The sequence below is a fragment of the Dermacentor variabilis genome, chromosome 1, assembly GCF_050947875.1.
Source record: "Dermacentor variabilis isolate Ectoservices chromosome 1, ASM5094787v1, whole genome shotgun sequence".
Classification (NCBI taxonomy): Eukaryota; Metazoa; Arthropoda; class Arachnida; order Ixodida; family Ixodidae; genus Dermacentor; species Dermacentor variabilis.
This window is the reverse complement of record NC_134568.1, coordinates 287,567,740-287,590,709: the sequence shown is the minus strand read 5'-3', so window position 1 is coordinate 287,590,709 and position 22,970 is coordinate 287,567,740. Positions and strand designations below refer to the sequence as shown.

The 22,970-nt window shown below is 46.6% G+C and overlaps 1 protein-coding gene across 4 annotated transcripts in view; it reads left to right on the top strand.

Moving 5' to 3' along the window:
- LOC142566775 (monocarboxylate transporter 5-like) overlaps positions 1-22,071 on the top strand; it is a 117,213-nt gene extending 95,142 nt beyond the window's left edge. For all 4 annotated transcript variants that reach the window (XM_075677659.1, XM_075677666.1, XM_075677671.1 and 1 more), the window contains 3 exons: positions 16,197-16,340; positions 19,351-20,526; positions 21,560-22,071. In XM_075677659.1, the coding sequence (XP_075533774.1) occupies positions 16,197-16,340; positions 19,351-20,526; positions 21,560-21,720 (1,481 nt within the window). In that variant the 3' untranslated portion in view covers positions 21,721-22,071. The remainder of the gene's footprint in view (positions 1-16,196; positions 16,341-19,350; positions 20,527-21,559) is intronic.
- Positions 22,072-22,970: the final 899 nt, after the last annotated feature.

Here is a 22,970-nt window from a genome sequence, read left to right as displayed (position 1 = left end):
TTAGAGAGAGACTCTAGAGGGCAGCGCACAGAACGCGATGGGCATTAAATAATAATAATAATAATACAGCAAACTGATTGGCGTTTAGCCAAGCGTGAACGAGTTTGTTAAGATATCCCGACAGATAGGATATTGCTTTCGAACTAGCCTTGTTTAGCTAGCCGAGCGGGGCAGATTATCTATTTTTTCAAACCTCTATAAGAACCATTTGCACCGACAAGGGTCAGAAGGTGGTAGACGTGCAGATGCTGCACGGCATACGAATGCCAGCAATTTCTTTTTCTTCCTTTCTGGTTTTCAGAGGACAAACTGGCGAACGAAGAGACGTAAGCGAATCTTTACGCTAACTACACCTCACGAGAAAGAGGGGTGCAATATCGTAAGCGAACAAATCGAGCCAGCTATACGCGAACCGTTGCCAGCATTTTATGTTACAGCAACCGCACCGACACAGATACCTCACGCCGGCGGACGCACGATAGCGACATCCGTAAACATTCTATACGTGGCGTTCCGTCTCGCATACTAAGCGTAACCGAATAGAAAACTGTGCCGTGGATAAATTGCGTAATAATTTGCATGCGGCCAATCATTATAGGAGTATGCTTAACATTTCTTAACGAGCTAAGCTTGGTAAAAGGCGCCAAAATCTACACAGGGTCCCAGAGTAATTGTTCTACTCTAGGAAGCTGTGTTCAAGCCGCGTAATGAGACACTCGTGTAAAGATAGAGCTTTTTCTTTTCTTTTATTGTGGAGTGCTTAGGAGATGTTGGCACCTTTTATTGGCGCCGGCAACTCCATTTTTTTTTACATAGACATATCGCCTAAACGCACTATAACTAAACGTCAACTCGAAACCACAGTAAGACTAAATCCAGTCCCATAAGCACTATGGTTAGCAAAACGAGAACACGGTAAAAACAGGAGCCAACATTTCGACAAGTGGTCGTTGGCTGCTGCTTTGACCTTGTTCTCGTTTTGCCCATCGTCTTGAATCCCCACCTTCCCGCCTTCCCCTTGTTTTCCCTGGAGTGCTATAGTTAGTCACTTATAACGGTGTCTGGTGTAAGTATTTAGACTCGGTTTCTTTTTGTACCCGCTTTCCATAGTATCTGAAGTTGGTTTCTTTCATAACGCACATCTGGTAAAGTCTGTAGTGTGTTTATCTTTACGAACCGGGTGATTTTTTGAGACTTAATATTAGCCCCTCAAGGACCATTTCTTCACTGCTGGTCCCGTATAGCGCATTATTTGGGCGAGTAGAAGCCGCAGGCTGCTCATTATTTGACCAAAATTAATTAACTTGTTTAATTACTGTTACAAGGCCCATATCAACATGGCGTTATCAGCCAAGGGGCGCCGCGGGAAACTTAAAACGCGACGGAAAGCAAGCGAGCCGTTCTTAAGATCAACTGAGCGCAAAAAGAGCGCAAGACGCGATGCCCACGTGATGCTTGACGTTGTCGTGACGCAAAGCAGCGCACTCACTGCGATGGCTTTCGCGTGCGGCGCTCAGGAATCTGATCTGTCGTCGCGCGCTCGTGTCGCAAGCGACCGTCGCACGCCGACAGCTGCACCGAGATGCGCTTCGCGTGATAAAGCACGTGGACGGGCGATGAACCCGTTGGCTTAAATAAACGAAACGAGGCGCGAAACATCACGAGGGCATGGCTTCCCAATGTTTCTTGTGTGCCCGGTTTTCAAATCTGAGCGGAGCAAGAGGAAAAAATGATCCTCAGTGCCTCAGAAACGCGGCTCGCTGCATTGAAGCTGCGTAAGTTGTGCAGCGACTACCCGCAAGACTGTCACTGCAATGTGGGCCTTAAGTAATTAAAGGGTAATTAATCAATTGTATTTAATTAGCAAACTGCGATGTCTGATTGCCCATCTATTGTTCGCAGTAGTACAGAAAAGAAGTCACCATAGCGCTTAAGCTTTATTGAAAAATCTGTTTTCACTAAAAAGAAAAAAAAATCACGCAGTGTAACTTGAAGAGGACACGTGCCTAGATGATGCTTACGCGCGTGCCTATTTAGGAACGGCCCTGCATGCGTCAGCGCATAATTCCTCACAGCCAAAGTTTTCTAATATGAAGGTTGAGGCATATAACACTGCGTTAGGTCAAATGCTGTGTAAAAGACTTACTTGGAAATTTCTGTTACCGCAGGGCTCCTCACGGCTTGCAAGAAATAATAAACTCAGAAATGTGGTATGCGCAAGCATGCTTGTATTTGCCTGGCACTATCTATAACTTAGAAGCAGCGCTTTCTCGCAAAGATCCAAGTAATATGGAACGTAACGTTGCCGAACGTTATGTGCAAATTGTATTGTATAATATTATCGACACACACTTCGGTAACGTTATACGAATGTGTCATATAAAAGTTAATGGCATGTTGCCTTACGAACGCATTAATAATAAACATCGTATACGTTGAATTTCTATGTCGCAGTAGCACTGTCGCTTAAGAAATAACTGTATCGCAACAGCTCACGTCGACAATAGTGCAACGTTACAATAACAGTTCGTCTGCCTCGGCCACCTGTTTGCTTGCCCCTTCCTGAAGCAGAAAGTCGTTCTGCTGCAGTACGCAATCGACAGTGACTACGGCGTTCCTTCATAGAACAGCGGAAAACACCATGTTTTCATTCCTGCATTATGTAGTCTATGGGCTCGTATGTGCGCACTTTTCCACCCACGTTTCTTTCAGCCAATACGTTAAGACCTGCAGCACTACACACTACAAGCTCACTAAAATGGGGTGAAGAAAGGGACTCTGTTCAGCCGTCGAATGTGCTGGACTTGTTGCATGGGAGCAGAAGAATAAGGGAGGCAGGGCGGGAGGCAAAGGCAGGGAGATTAGCCAGCAGATAGGCCGACTGGCTACCATGTGCTGGCGTAAGGGTGTAAAGTGTATTAAAGATCGTGAAGACGACAGGAAGACACACGAGCAAAAATAAAGACTCGCTCCCCTCCCCCCAAAATACTAAATAAATAAATAAATAATATAACTGTACACGGCGACGACTGTCCTCGTGCCCACACTCAAGCATACCAGGTGTTTCTGCGAAGGCGTTAAGCAATTTCTAGAAACCGCCTGTGGCCCAGATAGCACAATTCTAGTCCGCCCTTGGGCTGGTCCCCTCGAAGAGGCGGACATTGCGTGCACGAGTAATCTGAACGTGCAATCGAATAATTAACAAAAATTGGCCAATTAAGCTTTTAACTAGTTACCTTTAGGCACACACTGCAATTTAAATATTGTAGCCTGCGAGTTTACAAGGCGGATCCACCTGGAACGAATTCTCAGGATGACATCTGTTTCCAGATAATAACTCCTGAACTTTGTGAAGAAATATATTGCGGTTCAGTTACTTTAGTGCTTTAATGCATAAAAGGGCGTTTTGTTGAAACATTTAGAGGAACAACAGTGCATTTTTACCGCAAACTTGATGGCGCATATCTCAAAAATGGTTTCATCCACAGAATTCTTTTTCAAGGGGATATACCTTGCAGTTTCGCCGGCTACAATATGTAAAGTACAATGTCCGCGAGGTAATTAGGTAAACACTGAATTAGTGAATTTTGTTAATTCTTCAAGTACACATTTCAGTTACTCGTGCAAGTAATGTCCACCTCTTCGAGGGGATAAGCTCAAGGTCTAGTATTGTGCTATCTGCCGCAGGTGGTTTTAAGAAAAATGCTTACTGTCTTCGCAAAGGAAGGAAGGAAAAGTGGAGAAGGAAAGGCAGGGAGGTTAACCAGTTCAGCTTAACCGGTTTACTACCCTACACGTGGGAGCGGGATGGGGGGGATGAAAGATGGGGAGGAGAGAGAGAGAGCGCGCATAACACAGCCCACACATCGTTAGTTACAGTCTGTCACTCTTGCGCGGTACGTGACATCACTATCACAGCCGCTTGTCCAATCCCGTCTCCTTCATAAACCGAAGTAGTCCCTTCGTCGCCTTCAGCTGCGATGTCTTCTGTCGGCGATATGTGAAAATAGTTGCAACTGACAATGGTCTATTGTCAAGGTGCGCTAGAACGGACGCCAGGGACTGTCTCTGAACATTATATTCAGGACAGTCGCAAAGAATGTGTTCTAGCGTCACCTCGCAAAGACAGGCACTGCAGAGAACGTTGTCGGCCATTCCAATGCGAAATGAGTAAGATTTCGTGAGGGCCACCCTTAGCCATAAGCGATAAAGCAGAGTGGCCTCACTTCGGCGGAGTCCAGTTGGCATACAGAGATGCAAAAACACGTGGTATACCCAAGAAGGTGGACGTTGAGAACAGCCGTCGCAGTAGCTCAATCAGGCAGAGCATCGGACGTGCGTCCATGTAGGTTGTAGGTTGTCCATGTCCATTGTCCATGTAACATTGTCCATGTAACATTGTAGGTTGAGGACGTGCGTCCTCAACCTACAATGTTAGTACCTCAAAACAAGTGTCACCCTGAGAATTCGTTCCCCGTGGTTCCACCTTGTAAACCCCCAGGCTACAATATTTAAATTGCAGTGTGTGCCAAAAGGTAATTAGTTAAAAACGTGATTGGTAATGTTTTGTTAATTATTTGATTGCACATTCAGATTACTCGTGCAAGCAATGTCCGCCTCTTCGATGGGACCAGCCCAATGACTAGAATTGGGCTATGTGTATATATATATATATATATATATATATATATATATATATATATATATATATATATATATATATATATAGTTCTTTCTCTTGCGTGCGTCCTCAACCTACAAGGGCCTGTTCAAGTACTGGATCCCAGCAGACTTTCGCTTGATTTATATATATATATATATATATATATATATATATATATATATATATATATATATATAATGTTGAAGACTTCTTCTGAGAAGACCAACGCACTATCACTACTTCGGCGAGTCAATAGGGGGGGGAGCCGAGAAGAGGAAATAAGCAGAAGTTACCGAAGCGAAACTGGAGAACAAAGAAACTGGTAGCCCTGCCACCCGCAGGTGGTGTCGCACGCACCTCCGGTGGCTGTGTTCTTGAGTGCGTGTTCGTGCATCGTAGGAGAGCTATGCAGATTCAAGGCACTTACACGGAAAGACGCAGCGATCTTATTATCAAGACTGAACTGCAGTTCTGGGAAAGTGATAGAGGCTCAATTGTGACGGAAAACACGGCTGAGGTATCCCGTCGCACACAATAATAGTGAACAACATGAAAACAATAAGAACGGTTTCTCTCGACGTGCGGAGCAGTGACAGCGATGGCTATCGCAACTCCAGAGAACCCCCACGTCCAATTACTCCTTCATTTTCCTCGGCAGCATTTTGTGTTGCAACGGGCACTGTTGAAACAGTGCTCGCGCCCCAGTGCGCACCCCTCTCCTTTTTCGATTTTTCACCCCCGCGGTCTTCTTATTCTGATTCTTTGTTGTCGAGAAATAGCCTTTCCATGTGGCCCGATGAATATGCAATAGGCTGCTTTTCTTGGAAGGAGAGGGGAGGGGTCTTGGCTGTTACCATCGCTAGAGTTGTCGAGACACTGCCACGAGACACTGCGTTATGGTCCAGTGGCTAGGGAACTTCCACTCCGACCCGTCAGACTCGATTTCCGATACCGTGGGCACTAAGACTATTTCATTGCTTTTTCCATGAGACATCAGGTGCATAGCTCATCGCATTGTTCGACCATTATTTTTTTTTCTCTCATCCGCTCCTCTACTTTCCTGTGTCTTCACCTTCCCCTTTACCGCATTGTGGAGCGGAGGCCGGAGACACGCTTCTCCGGCCAGCCCTCTCCGCATTTCCACTCATCAGAGCTTCTCTCTCTCGCACTGCATTTTTAAACAATGTGTTTAAGCTATGTCACGTAATGATATGCGTGACACCCAGCTAGCCCTGTAACTGTCCTTCATATGGTTGTCACTGTGAAAAGGAACACATGCACGTTAAACAGGAACGAGGGTGGAAACAGAACGCAGAAATGAACCAGGGGCCGTATACTGTAAAACTATTCCAGTATGTTTTTATTCCAATCTCCTGACGTCAAATTTGCGTAACCGCCGACGCAAGCATCGGGCAGTCACCCACAGGGTTGTCCGAACAAGCCGATCAAACGGTTTGCCATTTGTTGGGCGTGTTGGTAAACTGAAAGCATATTTAGCGCCAGCAAACAAGGATGGATTGTGTTGTCGCATTGTGTTGTCGTCTCCCTTCCGTCCTTGTTTGCTGGCGCTAAATATGCTTTCGATCAAACGCCCTTCTCGTTCATAGGAGGTCACTTTTGTTTGCTTGAAAAACGAATAACATTGCCTACACTGAACGGTTCGTCTTATCTAATTGGCTCACAAGAATCGAGGAGCACGCTCAAGTGGAGAGGGATTCGATGGGGCCGAGCCAGTGCACTGAAAATAGATAACCGGATGAAGAGGGTGGTGTCGCCGTCTGCGATTGGTCCGTTTCTCTTACTTAGCTTGAGGTGGCTCGTCGACAATCGCGGCGGCATGCAACCGAAGCTTAAGAATGACTCTAAAACGGGTCCTCAGCAAAGAAGAGTTGGCGGAACGAGGTCGTAAACGTGTAGAAAGTTCCCCGAAACGTTACACGGCCACGTAAAAAGATTTATTATACGCAAATAAACCCATGCTCCCCGGCAGGTGCGAGCAGACAGTGCCTCAGCGATCGGCAGCCATCTTTTATTCCTTTCGGAACGGGGCAGCCTGTGGCTGTTCAGAAGAAAATTCAGTTTTGTTCGGCATATCCGCGTACACGTCACTTTGACGCCGTGAGTTATTGCGGTTTTGTGACGTCGCGTGACAGGCAGGTGAAGTGGGCGCAGCCCGAAAACTTTTAACCAATAGCCGAGGGCTAATGCCGAAAAGGCGTCGAATCAGAAATAACTATTTTTCTTTTGTTCGGTCAAATTATGCATAATAAGTGTGTACACGTGATATCAGATGGGGAGATATCGCGGTTTTCGTGACGTCGCGGGACAGACAGGTGAAGTGGGGTTGGTCCAAAAAAGTTTGACAGGTGATTGCAGAATTGGAGTAGAAAAGTTCGGAATAGTTTTACGTTATAGCGCCCCAGAACAAGTTGAATGCATACGGGAAATAAAAACTATGAGAAGAAAATTTTGTAAGATATCTTATAGACACCACGCGATATCGATTCGGTCGCTACGCAGAGTGGCGAACGAAAATAATGCTTGCTGAACTTTGCGAGCGGCTGGTACCGTACAGTTCTCAGCGTCCAGACACACCGTGCCAAGTGACTAAAAACCGGCCTACATCGTTGCCTCGAGGTCTCTAAACTCAGTTTACCAACTAGTTACATTGCAGCAAAGCCAGCTAAAGGATACAGACGTCAAACTGATTGTCATCCATATAGTAGGATCTGACTAGTCGAGTATTGTGCAAAAAAAAAAAGTAAAGAAACGCCAGCTTACGTCATCCTTCGTGAGGCACAGCAAGTAATGAGATACTACAACTGTGCCACCGAAAAGAGTCTTATGTTGAGGACGACCAAATATAGAGACAAGTAATCCTAGCGATTCGCCAGGTATCTTATGCGAGACGTCTCGCTTTCTTTCTTTATCTCTGTTCCGGAAGCATAAATCATTTTCTGCTTGCTTACTGCTTTGCATACTAAGAAGATAGCTGACCTCCTTAAAAACAGTAAAAAAATTGCATGTAAATAAACCATACATTGTTAAATTTTATACGGGTGGCGAACCTCCAACAGAGTAGTCAGTCGTGTCGGGCAGGTCACGGATAATAATCATTGAATCAAGGGATTTCCTTATTCTGCGAAATATGTTGAATTTGGCAACAGTATATGAAAGTGTGTGTTTGGGGGGGGGGGGTAGTGGTGGTTGTGGGGGGGGGGGGTGTTTCTCCAATGTTGTAATGTAGAAGAAATTAAAGAAAATAATACTATTGAATGAAAAATAATAATATAACGCAGTGAGGAAGATAACTACGAGTACATCAGATTGTCAACATATTTCCCGATTGTATTATGCTCTTGTCTCCTACAGTGATCCGTCGGACAGAAGGTCATCAGCAGGGTTGCCAGATCGCTCCAACCACAGGTAGCCAAATTGGCCTGCGCAGTGGCCCAAACGTAGCCAAAAGCGAAAATTTTGAGTAGCCCAAAAGTAGCCAAAAAGCTTTGTATTGTTGTGAAGTCATTTCGTAAGCATACTGAATTAATTTTCGGCAAGCCTACCTTAATATTAGTCTTTCCATGCACGATCGTGCGTGACGTCCGCGCGCATCGTCACGGATGCCATGCGGCACAGAAAACACGTGCTGCACAAACGCAAGAAGTGCAGAAACGCAGGCATGCAGGCAAATTTATGAGAAGGCAAATGCGGTCTTCATTGCAAATCCGTTGTTTCATTTTTCCCGGAGCACCAAAAAATCACGAAAATAACCACACACAAATAGCACCGCGCAATAAACAAGCTAAGCAATGGCATGCATTCGGGCGTTCAGTATTATTACTTACAGCTTATGATAATTTCCCCTGAACACCGCACAATGCACTAAACGAAAAACCACAAAATATTGCAAGACAAGGTATAACACAATGGATGGCGGTTGGTGCAAAATCTAGCACGATATATAGCCATAAAAAAGTATGCTTTGATTAAGCATCACGAGCTTATTGCGAAGTGAAACTGCTTGGTCCGTACAAAATGTCAGAGCTGAAACGGGATAAAATTCTTGGCCCGGTTTAAAATCCTTGAAGCAGTCTCCCTTCCTGGCCAGTCCAAACTTCACGTCGAGGAGCGCTAACAATGTCTCGTTCGACATTCCATTTCGAAGGCCGGTTTTAATGAGCGAGACCTGGCTGAACACTCGTTCGACGGCGGCGTTTGATACGGATAGTGACAGAAAAGACAGGAGGATGAGGGTTTGGAGTTTTGTAGGGAACGGATGGCTGTGGTGGCTGTGGGGCAACGGAAGATGTTCTGCGTTGGCGTTGGAGCAGGGGCAATTTGGGCAGCACGGGTCCGAGCGAATTGCCACGTAGGCACCATGCGGCAGGCAGAAAATTCGGCAAATTTCGGTTAGGTTCAGCTCGGTGTTCTCCCTCCGTTCTGGCGCCGAGGTCACCCGCGGCGCACCGTCAACGGGAGCTAAAAGCAACTCGTGCTTAAAACGCAGGACGCCGAAAGCTCACGTGTGGAGACAGCAACAGTCTATGTTCGCTAGCGCGCGCGTGCGGGTATACACCGTTAGTTCGCGGATGGAGCCGTGTTTCCTGAGGCCAGCTTTCTTAATGAAAATTATCAAAAGGCCGCGATCCTTGACCTTCTGACATGCATATGTGTTCTCTCACATAGAACTTGCAAATTTTTATTTTGTATTAGACGCGCTCAATTTCTTTAACCTGCTGTCGTCTGCCTTTCGATTCCAGCGTGCTTTTCATTTGTGATGAACTATTTTTTACTTTTTTTTTACACAGGAAGAAATATGTAGCCCAAAAATAGCCACATATCCAAAAGGAAAATTCTGACGCCAACTCGGACAGAAAGTAGCCCCAATTTGGCCATTAATAGCCCAATCTAGCAACCCTGGTCATCAGTTTTCTGTTATGTCCGAAGATCGATCAGAATTCGTTTGCGATACTTCGTGTAGCAGCGAGGCTAGGGCTTGAGCTTTTTTGGAGCGATATGACAGTGAATATAGAGGCAGCGCGAAAGGTAGTACACGTACACGCATTGTTTCGGGGTTCAAGTTAGAGTTCTCGGATATTGAGGCAGGGACATCACGTGCTCACATGTTGTGCGTTTATACAGGGTGTCCCAGCTTAATTTAGCCCGAGTTTAAAAAATATGTCCGTGCACTCTAAGACGACGCAACCGAATACATGTTGCTGACTATTGCACGTAGTAAATCACACTATTTTTTTGTATTATGCTCAATTGCATAATTAGTCGATTAATTAACCTACTTCGGAAGCAACGACGTTAGGCAAAAAATTACAGCTAGGAAGTTGTAGGGCGCTTTGCAAAACGTCCGATTTATAATTTCAAATTTTCTATCTATTATGTATTAGTGTTTTTCCGCTTATTGCAAATGCCCGCGAAATACACACAGAAAGAAAACATGCCCGCTTGCGCGTCGTGATTGCAGCGCTCTCAAACGTTTCTCGTACAAACGAACATAGCAACTAGCAGGGTGAGCTGCCGCTTAAAAGACGACAGGGCAGTGACGCAGGCGTTGGCGGTGCGATTCACGCCACCGATGCGCTTCCCTCGCGGCGGTTCGTGATGGCGATAAGCAGACGCAGCGACAGCGCACCCCGCTGAAATGTTATATGTTCGTTTGCACGCGGAGCGTTTGGGAGCGGTGCAATCTCGGCGCGCAAGCGGACATGTCACGTAGTATTTTTTATCTCGCGGGTATCTACAGTAAGCGGAGAAACACTAATACTTACTTAACAGTTAGAAAGAAACTGTTTAATCGGAAGTCTTGCAAAGCGCTTCACAACTTCATAAATAACATTTTTTGCCTAACTTCGTTGCTTCAGAAGTTGGTTAATTAATCTTCACTAATTATATAATTAAGAAAAATATAAGAAACAGCGTGAGCAACATCCATTTGGTGGCGTCGTTTTAGAGCGCATCGGCATATTTTTAAACTCTGGCTAAAATTAGCTGGGACACCCTGTATACCCACGCGATCGCATCACTATTCGTGTCTGTCGCAGATACCAATGGCGCACCTTACAACTAGACTGCTGCGTTTGCCTTTGTTTCTGTCACCTAATGTATCAATCGCAGTGATTACGGCGTCAGAACTGCTTGCAAAAAAATTTAAAATTAAATTATCGGGTTTTACGCGCCAGAACAACGATCTAATTATGAGGCACGCCGTAGTGGGGGACTCCGTAATCATTTGGAGTACCTGGGGTTCTTTACCTTGACGTGCACCTAAATCTAAGTACACAGGTGTTTTCGCATTTTGGCCCCATCGAAATGCGGCCGCCGTGGCCGGGATTTGATCCAGCGACCTCGTGCTTAGCAGCCGAACACCACAGCCACCAAAGGCCGATACACACGACGGACCAAATTGCTCTTTTGGACCGCGGTCCGCGCATCACATGATAGGACGTCGCCAGTTCGTGCGGACCGCCGTTGGCCCGCGCAAGACAGCGGCCCTCACGGTCCAACATATCGCCGCGGCTTTTCCCGCTTCAGTTTTGGCGGCGGACCGCATGCAAACAGCAGCAATTTTGGCGTAGCCAACGAATGTTGTCCGGCAACAGAGTGTCTTCAGTCAAATCCAATCTAGCTTTCGGCTCAGCAAAAGCCAGTCGTTTCATGTCCGCCGTTCCGCCTACCCGTGCGGGCAGCAGATATATTTTTTAAACACCCTGTCCTCTTGGAGTGACGAGGAGGTTTTTTATTTTGCATTCCTCGTTGAGCAGTTCCCGGCTTTGTGGGACTCGAGCCGGAATGATTACAATGAGAACGCGAAAAAGCGTTAGTGTAGCTGGTTGATCTGCTCTGCCGTCTGCTATGGCGGTCCGCCGTGTGGTTGTGCTCTGCGCCGGACCGGACCGCGGCGGGCCGTGACGTCGCATCACGTGACCGATCGGCCCGCGGACTTGGTCCTTCATGTGGATCGGCCTTGAGCAACCACGGCGGGTAGAACTGCTTGCAAGCATGCGTGACTGTGCTGCTACCTGCCGACGTTGCTCGGAGAATATTGCGCTTAGCTAAACAATCGGCACATATGTCACTGTCTCGTTAAGTTGCAGAGTGGTTCGACAGCCGCACGGTTTTTTTTTTTTTTTGGCCCTTCCAGACCACAATTTATATTTTACCGTCATGCTAAATAGCTTTACGGCACCCAACTGCGCACGGGAGACAAAACGCTCAATTTTCTTTACGACATGGCGGGAAATTGCGAAGGGCTGCTCGTCGCTGCGCCGAACGATCGGAATCCGCTCGCATTGGAGAACGGGCTGCGTGCAGTTGGCGTAATAGATGAGCCCATAAAGCATCGCAACTTATCAGACACACGCACACAGAAAAGAAAAAGAAAGGGAAGAGGTGGCGGCGAAAGGCAGCAAAATCCCCTTGGAGCAAAATTTCATGCGCACTTCCCCGTCCCAGCACACACATCGTTTACGCACTGGAATGCTTCGGCACAGTATATACGTATAGATGCGTATACGACACGCGTGGACGATGTCTGGGGTGCGCGGCCACTAGTTGCTTCGCAAGGTAATGCGCCCGGCTTCGAAAGATCAGAGGCGCGCAAGGAAAGAAAAAAAAAAAGAAAAAGGAAAAACAATATCAATAATCTGCGAAACTTGAGTGAAACCAAAATAAGAAACCAAGAAACCGGTAAGAAAAGCTGAAGCGAACTGTCAAACTTTATATACCCAGTACTTCAAGACTCCAGTATACGAATTTAGCTTCTTACGGCAGCCCTCATGCACAGGACCGTGACGTCCTATATGTATATACATGCTGTGCAACGCTGACAAACATCATGATAACCACGTATACCGATAATGCGATTATAATGAGGCACGAAGGACTGCACAGATGAGTGAAATTAAGTGTTATAGCGAGGCAAACGGAAGGCAAAGCTGAAAGCAAAATTGGAAATATTTCTTCATGATATGATGTTACTTTCTTGTTTGTTTCTTTGTTGTAGTTCTTTGCGAGGTATACAACAACAGCCACCACAAAACTATTCCGCAGAAGAATAGAAAAAGGTTACCTCAGCTGGACTGAAGAAGCAATATCGAAGGCGCGAATATTTTTGAATATTACCAACACCACTCATCTACTCTTCCATACTTTTTTTTTAAGGGCGAGTAAAGAAATGCAATCAGCCTATAAATCAAAGCATTCAATGCGGGATAAAAGCCGACACAGATGAGAGAATTGCTGTTTGTTCAGCCACAATGTGCCAGAGTAGCACTTGCATAAACAACCTTTGTAGCACAATTTTTAGCTGAACAGAAATAGCGCTTGCACAGACGCGTTGCAAGGAACGCCAATATATGTCACCGGAGATTTTCACTGGCTTTCTTTCTTTCTCTTTCTTTCTCCCGAGATGTGATCCTAGGCTACTTGGGTAAGCGGTCGTCAAGGCATCGAAGGCGCTTGCGACATACTGTAACGTCGCGAGCGTCACTTGGACGCTGGAGTGTCTGCGCAGCGCTTGATCAGTCGCACGGCTGAGGACCCTAATTGAGCGTGTGCCCGTACGCAGGTGTGCCCAGAAAGCGGCCCGGAGTAGCGTCGAAGGAAAGCCATTGCCCAAGCGGCGGCCCGTTTGTCGAGTGGCTTTCCCGGTAGTCGGCAGCCGACCGTTTCCGCGTTGTGCAATTCATCTGTCGCGAACCATTCGCCCCGTATGGCTTGGGCGCGCATTTACATGAGCGCCCTTCTATCCCGGTAAAAGCACGAGCGAGAAACGTATACGCACAATTTTCCTTGGCGCAGGCTGCGGCCCGCTGGGCACGTCTGTCGAGAATGACGGAGTGAGGATTCACCTTGGTGGTGCAGAGCTGCGGCGGGATTTGCTGGAGACCTTGCGAAAAAGATAAAGCGTGGGCAACCAGAACGTGGTCGCTTCACGTGCGACCTTGTCCGCGGCAGACAGAGGAGAACGCACCAACATGTAGTCGTGCACGCAATGGTTCCTGCTTTTCACGGGCTGTCGGAGTGCGCACGCGCTAATTGTCCGTCGCTCGCGAACGCTCCTGTCGTCGGTAGCCAAGTTGTGTTTTGCTCTACGCGTGGTGGTATAGCGGCAACTTTAGCCATCACACGTATTTGGATGCTACCGAACACAAATGAGAGAGATATATACTCCGCTCGTCCTTATAGCGCGTGTGCGATGTGGCTGGCAGCGGTCAGATTTAAGCAGAGGCGCGTCTGCTGCTCCATTCCAGATCGATATTTTACGAACAAGTTATTTTTTTTTTTATAATCAAGCGCAACATCGAGATTGCTGCCGTGCCTCATAACGCTGTTTCACGCTATATACGCTTTGTCTGTCTACCTTCCCGGGTTGGGCGTTGGCTGCAGGGCTCGCTTGTGTATTGGCGTATTTATTTATTTATTTGTTTATTTATTCATTCTTACTTCAATCCATACTGGGAAATTAGGCAGGGTGGCTTAAAAAACTTAAATGATTATAAAACTTGCAAAAGTTGGACACAGATCGCAGCATACAAGACAACAGAATAGTGTTATAACAAGCAGAACGAAAAAAAAAAGTCTGCCTGACATTTGTTTAGAAACGAAAACGTGACCACTCGGCTGAAGAACGTTTGTGAGCAAGTATATTTATGGATATACGCATATGCGAAGGTTATGTGCTGAGATTCCTCTTTCATATTTCATATCTGACGCGCCACGCCACCTGACAGACACGGCGAGTGTCCACAGCGATGTCTGTCATTGGTCATGCTATGTTGTACTTGGATGTGTATACAAGACAACGCGAGAATAAAACGGGGGTCTCCTTCTGTCACCCCAGTTCAGGGCGTTTGGGCTTCACCCTAGGAGCACGTCTGGCGTGCTCTACACGGCGGCCCATCACGACAGGTTACATGTGCACCGAATGCACGCGCCAGCAAATAGCCGTGGCGTAGTTGTAGAGCGCCCGCCTCGGCTGTGGGATGTTGTGGGTTCCATTCCCACCGTCGCCGGGCACCCACTGGTTCTTAAATGCGCATACGTATACCCCGGCCCGGCGTTCGGCTCTCTTCAGGGGTGATACGGTTGGGAAAGGAGTCTGCGCCCTCGAGAGCCAAAAAACCTCGAGAGCACAAAAAACAAAACAAAAGTGATGCTCGGGCCGCTCTTCCCAGGGCTATTTCCCATGTGGCGTCCCAAATGCACTTGTTGGACCCCCTACTTGGACCCATATTGGAGATATGAACCCCCATGAGAGCCGAGCACGAGGCTAGGTAACATCCCTACCCATTACAAAAAAGAAAAACGGTGGGGGTTCCCGCCGTACCGGGATTTGGACTTGGTACCTGCCGCATACAAGGCGGGTGCTGTACCGCTATAGGCGATCTGTATGCTGACCGACAAAATAGAACTAGTAGGCACACTTCTTGTTCTGCGTAATAATAAAGATAATGCGACGCAGAACCTGAACATGTAATGTCGGCTCAGAGGTGTCAGCAAGGCACACCGACCCCTTAACAGTAGAACACCATTATGTTCAACGGGTTCTTTGATTTACTTCCTTTGGTTGAGTCATTCCATATGTTAGGATGCGTGTGTATGTGCCCATTCTTGGCCAATCCTGCACAACGAGTGGCAAGAATGGGTCACTGCGATACGAGAGGTCCTCGAATGTAGCTAGATATGTGTCGCACTTTCTCTTTGCATATATATACACCTCTTATCGACATACATTGCCTTCGTCCTCGTGGTATCGCTGCGCAGACATCCCAAACTGTGTATCCTCCTGAGTTGGTGGTTGCATTTCGCCAAAGTTTGGGAGTGGTGTAGTGCATACATGTGAAAATTGTGAGATTAGTGTTGCGACCTTTGCAGTGGATAAACATATACATTGCATGAGATTATATATCGCATGTGGTGCAATTAAATTATTGTACGCGTCGCCGTTAGTTACATCGCTTTAAGTTATCGGCTTCACATAAATTCCAATGCGTGCGTGGGACCGACGGAATTTTGTTACATATTCTATCGTTTCTATTTTTCGTGCAAAATCCAGAACAAGGAGCAACTCCGCGCTACCGAAAATTTATGCTTCGTATACGCTACCTAATCGTTTCTTCGTCAGCTTTCAACAGGCTTACAATACTTACAAGGAAAGCTATATATTTTTACTAAAGTTGTTTCTCTTAATGCGCCGTTTTTTATCGTTTTTAGTTTTGCTTTCGACGATGAGGCACGTGCCGATGACAGCTTCGGAAATTGCTCTCTTAATGAGCCGTTCCTCTTCAGCTGGTTGATATTGCTTGTGTCAGAAATATTACCCATTTTAAACATGCTGTGATGCGTTTTTTTATCCTGCGGCTAACTATAGCCGGCGACCGATCTCCGAAAAATCTGCAACTTCAATCACTAACGGTGTGCCGATGGGCTGTATTGAGTTGAAATTAATACCTACAGAATGTGCTACAACCATGTTTTAAGTGGCTTCCGCGTGCTTTGTTTGCTTCTTTCTCCACAGGACCCATTGCTGGCGCCCTGAGCAGATTTTTGTCCGTTAGGGCAATCGTGACGACAGGAATCGTCACCACAGGCCTCGCTGTCAGCTGCTGCTTCTTTGCAGAAAACATCGTGGTCGTCGTCGTACTTGTGGGAATATTTTACGGTCAGTGCGGAAATCTCAATGCACAGTATTAGCCTCACTTACCGGGACCAGTAAAGCGACGAGCCTAGAGGTTTGCCTTTGCTGGTAAGACGTGTTCAATGAGTTCGTGCGCAATTGAGGACACGGATTGTACTTGCCCCGTGTCCTCGATTGTGCTCGAACATTCTGGAGCAGTAAGTTTATTGTAGAAACCAAAATCACGGACTCAGTTCGGCCTCTCGGATGTCGGAACTGAGTCCAAAATTCGTCTAACTGGATTATGGTGACATATCCCAAGAGCGAAACACCTTCGATTTCGCACCTTGATAGGTGCCCCGAAAGTGTGTATAACAGGCTCAGATGAGGGTGTTAAAAATGAAAGGACATGCATGAAATAAAATCGACTAAGGCAGACGATATCTTCAAATTTGAATGAACAGGTTGTACGCTTCTCCGCGCTTTTATTGTCGTTCAATTACTTGTTTCTTTTTCGGTGTTGTTTCGCAACGCCTACGCTTGTTTGCAGTACATCAACTCAACGAGAATAATGCCAAACATAACTTCTTGCAGACCCTTGATTTTGCTATGTTGCTTGGTATCTCCTTGTTCATTAACCTTACTAAACAGCATGATTGACAAGAATTTTAATAAATAGCTGAAAAATGGTGCGTACCTGCATACGTCGTCTTTGTGCATTGGGCTGCCCTTATATTAAATTTTATTTTCTCTATCGTTCCACTTATAAACTTAGCAGAATAAACGACATAGCAGGAACGATCCCCTAGAGACAGGCCTTTGACATGTTATGCTAATAAAGACAACTGCCGTCACCATCTGAATTTCGTTGTCAATCAGCGTAACATAAGCATGTATATTCCTGCATGACCAAGAAGCGCGCATGATGATAGCAGATGCCTATTGACTTGGTTGCCAAGAAGTTTAAACATCACATCCGAAAAATGACGCTTATCTCCGTTGTATTTGTGTGTTTCGCTGTGTCGTTTTACTGGCTCATTACTTTTTGAGCTAAACGAACCAGAGTGACTTCATTTAGACGAGCTCACTTCTTGCTTCCCGTAATCAAGCACGACAAGCGGCAGTGCTAAGGCAAACGCTCAATAATAGCCACAGAGAACGCCATTTTTGCAGTAAACTTCTGTCTTGTTAGAGCATTTTACTACTGTACATTTTTTTTTAGGTCTTCCGTTTGTTTGTTATATCCGTTGTACACGTATTGGTACTAGCTGCCGTACTGCCCTGCCTCGCACACAAGCACTGTTGCTTATGCGGGCTGAATATGCAACTGTGAAGAGAATGGATGTAATAAAGATTATTATTTTTATTCTTATATTCTGTGATCAAGCTTAAAAAAAACAGCGATCGATTATCTGCGCAGAAATAATCAGAAATGAGTTTCAGTCCTTATTTGCATATAAAAAGAGAACAGTCAAAACAAAAAAGATGAATGCTCTCCACACAGAGGCCTCTCTTATATAGTAGTAGTTTGGTGCCTGGTTATAGAAATCAGCAGAATTTCGACGACCAAACTCTATCTGTGTGTTTTACCGCTTGGAGAATTTTAATTAGGAACAGGCTGGAAAATTGAGATGTATGGTGCGACTGTTGTCTGGCAATAAAGTTCCACGTCTGCGGCTGGTACATGAAAAGCGCTGCGCGCTCGATCAGCTAAACTTTAGTACAGTCCCTTTTGGTATCGGTAATGTAAACCATTTTGACTGCTCTAGTCGACGACCAATGCTTTTGTTGGAATTACTCATTAGGTACAGATTTTGCACCGCCGTCTCTTCCATGACGCCGTCGACATTCACGAAAAGCTATATACTCAATGTCATCTTGGAGATCAAAAATAAATCGAAGATGACCGATTAACTTCAGAAAATAGGGCGGACAGTTGATCAGATGTCTTTGCATATGGCACGTAGCCATATCCCTAATTGTGCCGACTGTTCCTTTGTGCATTCGTCATGGTCCCAGCTTAGGAGCAAATCTTTTTCTTAGCAAGAGCTTCCTTGAAAATGGGCCGAATGGTCTCGCAGTTAAGTTGTGGTCCTCGCTCCCTTCCGTGAATATCTTTCTGGCAGTGACTGTAGTTCACTGCCAGAAAGCTATTGTAGTGACTGACTGGCAGTTCGAGAACTTGCAGTACGATTTCTTCACAAAAGCTACGACAGTCATATACACCTTAGGTTATGCACATCTTCCTTGTGCTTACGAAATCGAGCATGTCAGACACGCGTACGCGGAATGGGGCGTTTCACTGTGGGCAGTTTTTATCGTTGCACAGGTACATACGACCGCCTGATTTAATTTTTTTGCAAAATAGAGGATGATGAGGACGAAACCGGATGAAGACGTCCCCCCGGAGCAGGATGAAAATTTTCGTCAACTTCGAACCTTTCTGAGATGCCCTTATGGGTTTCCTTTGTTACTTCGTGCTGTGTATATATAGTCGGGTGGATGACAATTTTTTCCCTTTCATGAACTTTCCTCCACCTTGCGGGATTCCGCAGATCTGATTTGTCATAAAATAGAAGAGGTCTTCATGCCAGCATATATACATCTCTATCATGTAACAGAGGTTTAATAGTCGCTGTAATAAGCAAGCGATAGAAGCAGCCCAAGTTAAACTATCAAATTCTGGGTTTTTACATGACAAAACTACGATCTGATTATGAGGCACGCCTTAGTGAGGGGCTCCAAATTAATTCTGAATCGTTCTTTATCGTGTGCTTAAATCTAGATACACGAACTTTTTTTTTTTCATTTCGCCCCCATCGAAATAGGGCCGCCGCGGCCAGGGTCGAACTCTCGACCTCGGGCTCATCAGGGCAACGCAATAGTCACTAAGCTACCACGGCAGGTGAAAGAAATAGGACGGATGCATTGATGTAAAACGGTGCAACCTCTAAAACGAGACGGAAACCTTCAATATATGCAGAAGCAGGCGCGCGCACTTTCTTCTTTTTTTCCCCCTCGATGCCGCGTTAAAGCTCCAATCCGGCTTTCACAGGCGCCGGAACGGGGATGGTCTGCAACCTGACGCCATTGTTGCTTACGGAACACTTCGAGAAGCACCGTGCCATAGCCTGCGGTGTGGCCTACTCGGGCTCCACCATTGGCTCCTTTTTCTGGCCCCCGTTGCTCGAGTACCTCATCAACGAGTTCGGGCTGCGCGGAGCGCTGCTCATCTACGGCAGCACCATCCTGCACGGCGTCATGGGCTCCATCTTGCTGACGCCCCTCTACCAGGCGCCGCGCAAGGAAAGCGAAGCCGACAACGTCAAGCCAGACGGCGAGGACGAGAAGATGCTCGAGCCGCTCCGCGAGAAGTGCCAGAGCCTCGACTTCCACCCGTTCCAGAACGGACACACCAACACGCACGGCGGCAACATCGGAAGGCGACACTCTTCGCGCATGTCCGTTCGCTCCGCCCTGGGTGACGGCGACAGCGCGTGCGCAGTGTCCGTGTCCGGCCTCTGCATGGTGGTCTCCGACGGTGAGCAGTGGCGCAGTCGGGATGAACATCTGGACCGCAGGTGCAGTCCAGCGACCAGTCTGAAGAAGCTGAACGAGCCCGGCCCCCTGGCCCCGCTGTGGGAGGCAGCGCCCGACGCTACTCTGAATAGCCCGCACAACGGGAAGCAGCCTCCGAAGGCCTCGTTGGCCGACGACGGTGGCACCACCTCTTCTCTGTGCGGAAACATCATTCGCGTTGTGCTAAACGACCTGAAGCTGCTGGGCAACCGGTACTTCATCTTAGTCACCACCTCGGCAGTAGGCTTTTTCTTCGTGTTTAGCACGTTCATTATCATCATTCCTGATTACGCCACGGACAAGGGCCTTTCGATAAGCGACGGAGTGTTTCTGCTCTCTGTGTATGGCATATCGGACCTATTCAGCAAGCCGATTCCTGGTTTTTTGGCATACAAGAACATAATGGACAACAAAGGAATATTTATTAGTGGAGGAATCATCACGGGCTCGACAATGATTATCATGCCCTTTATGGATAGCTACTGGTTCTTTGTGGTGGTGACCCTGCTGTTCGGCCTTGTGACCGGTGGACTCATATTTATGACTCCTGTCCTTCTCACCGAGTTCCTTGGACCCCAGCTAGCAGTTATGGCCTTTGGACTATGCAACCTCTTCATCGGCATTACTTGCCTACTTAGACCCTTCATCATAGGTGAGACTGAAGGTGCCAGTAGCTTTTCCCCGCTTTGTTTCTTAGCAGCAACATCAGAAAGAAATACGAAAATACCTTATTATTTATTTATTTGGTTAGTTAGTTAGTTAGTTAGTTAGTTAGTTAGTTAGTTAGTTAGTTAGTTAGTTAGTTAGTTAGTTAGTTAGTTAGTTAGTTAGTTAGTTAGTTCAAATGCATTTGCTTGAGCAGCCATTAAGGAAGTACGTAAGCTGCTAATTTGGGCCAGCACAATTGCTGTTACCCTTCTGCTCTCAGAATATGGACGAAGAAACAGCTTATCAATATACCCGCACATTCTACAGGGTCATCGTGCCGCTAAGTGATCACAAACGACAGCATGCAAACGTTGGACATTAAAGAAAAGGTAGCTTAAAATCAAACATCGTGTTACTGCCCGGACGAAAAGAAATTGAAGTTTGGACGCGCACAATGGTGGCGGATAGATGTACGTAATTAAATTACACACAGGAGTATGCAACTATGCCTTTTAGAGGAAACACGGAATAAAGTTTTTCTAAAAAGTAAGCAAGGCACAGCGAGTGAGACCTGGGCATTTATCGTTTCTTCTGGTGAGACTACGGTTGCTTACTCGCCGTTCCAACGCTTCGGGGTGAAAGGTGGGCTCCCGATCCAAACAGCTCTTTTGAACTCACGAGTGCCGACCCCCATGGCAGCTCCTGCCAAATGCGGATTGGCCCACGTGCTTTCCACGAAGGCTGCTCCTAAGCAAACTTGACGTAGAAAGCGGTTGATTCTTAAAGTGCATTAAAATTTTTCCCAAGAGGCTTTGGTTTACTCTGCAGTGCTTCGCTCATGTTGAAATGTTGCATTTCTTTAAGAACGTTTCCGGTAACGTCAAAAGCCTACCTCGGCTTCATTTGTGCGCAGAGGTGAGCAGAGATCTCCTCCTCTGTGCACGTTCAGATTGCCGCTTGGTCACAGAGGAAGGGGCCACAAAAATGTACACGTACGACTGCAGCCTTTCGACGCGTGCTTCCTTTTCTTTTTCCAGGTTACTTCAAGGACAACTGGCACAGCTATAACGGCCTTTTCTACACCATGGCGGTAGCATGCATTCTGTCTTCGCTCAGTTGGTACGTTGGGCCACTAGTGGACAAAGTATGGACGTTTGTGAGCAGGCCAAGCAAGCCCACCCGGCCACAAGAAGTCTGAAGAATTGATGTGCGCCAAAACTAGGGCAGGACCTTACTAATGTATCACGCTTGCAAGAACGGTGAGACTGACGCCTCAGACGCTGTTTTCGCGCGTGAAGGAATAGGTTTGTCTGTGCTCTACTTGTGTTGTGCCTCGTGAACTGTCAAGGTGCTTGCACAGCAGAGAAACGGAGGCCAAGTCAGCGTTCCTAACTTTACCAATTGTGAACACAGACTGCGACAGCCATCGTTCGGAACTGCATCATTGTTACCCAGCGGTGATGTGCATACATACGCGTCTTGCGCTAAAACCATATGAAGACCACTTTGCATAATTACCTTTTCATTATTAAATACCCCATTGTTGCTGCTTCGGTTATCATTCATTTATATCCGTCCATTAAGCCGATCACTACAGCATTCTTCTAAAGATAAAAGAAATTCCTGAAGGTATTTTGATAAAGGCTGTGGTGAAGACCATATATTAGGTGATCAAGGTTACAGCATGGGCTTCTTTCACTTAATAAAAAAGAAAGAAAGAAAGAGAAAAACAAAAAAAAAACACATTTACTCGCGTTTCGGAATTCTTGGCAAAACAACTTGATAATTAATGCCCTACGAGGATTTGACTTCGTTTATTCTACGCTGTATAAAATCGAACCTTATAGCCCTGCTTCCGCCCAAGAAGTAAGAAAGGAACGAAGGAATAAACATTATAGAAGAAGTGGAAATAAAGATATCGTCTAAATTGATGCGTAAGATAAGTGTCCTGTGCTTCTAGTCCCAGGCGTGGATAGCTTCCATATATAAATGTCCTGTGATGAGCTTTTAGTCCAGGCGTGAATAAGTTCCATATATGACCCCTAGGCAGAGATAACGATTCCTTTTCGTCCGACCTATAGTCCGTTATCACCCGCCGTTCGGGAACGGTCTACTATGGTGATAACGGCCGGGTTTGGCCAGGTGTTGTGCCACACTGCGTGCCTATCATCGAGGCAACGAGCGCTGCATCCCCCCCCCCCACCCCCCTCGTTTTTCTGAAGGCCTTGTGACTGACAACCTGCCAAGTTCTCGTGGATCGAACTGAGGAATCCGGTGGCGCGCCGCACCAAGAATGCTGCCGCGACGAAAGAGGAATGCGACGCGGGTGACGTCAGCCCCACCGGCACGCCTCGTTCCTGCCGACGATTGATTGCCAAGGCGGAACCGGCCCATTGTTCAGTCCCACTAGCAGCCCCGTCAGTCTGGTGCGCTCTTCGACACCGCTAC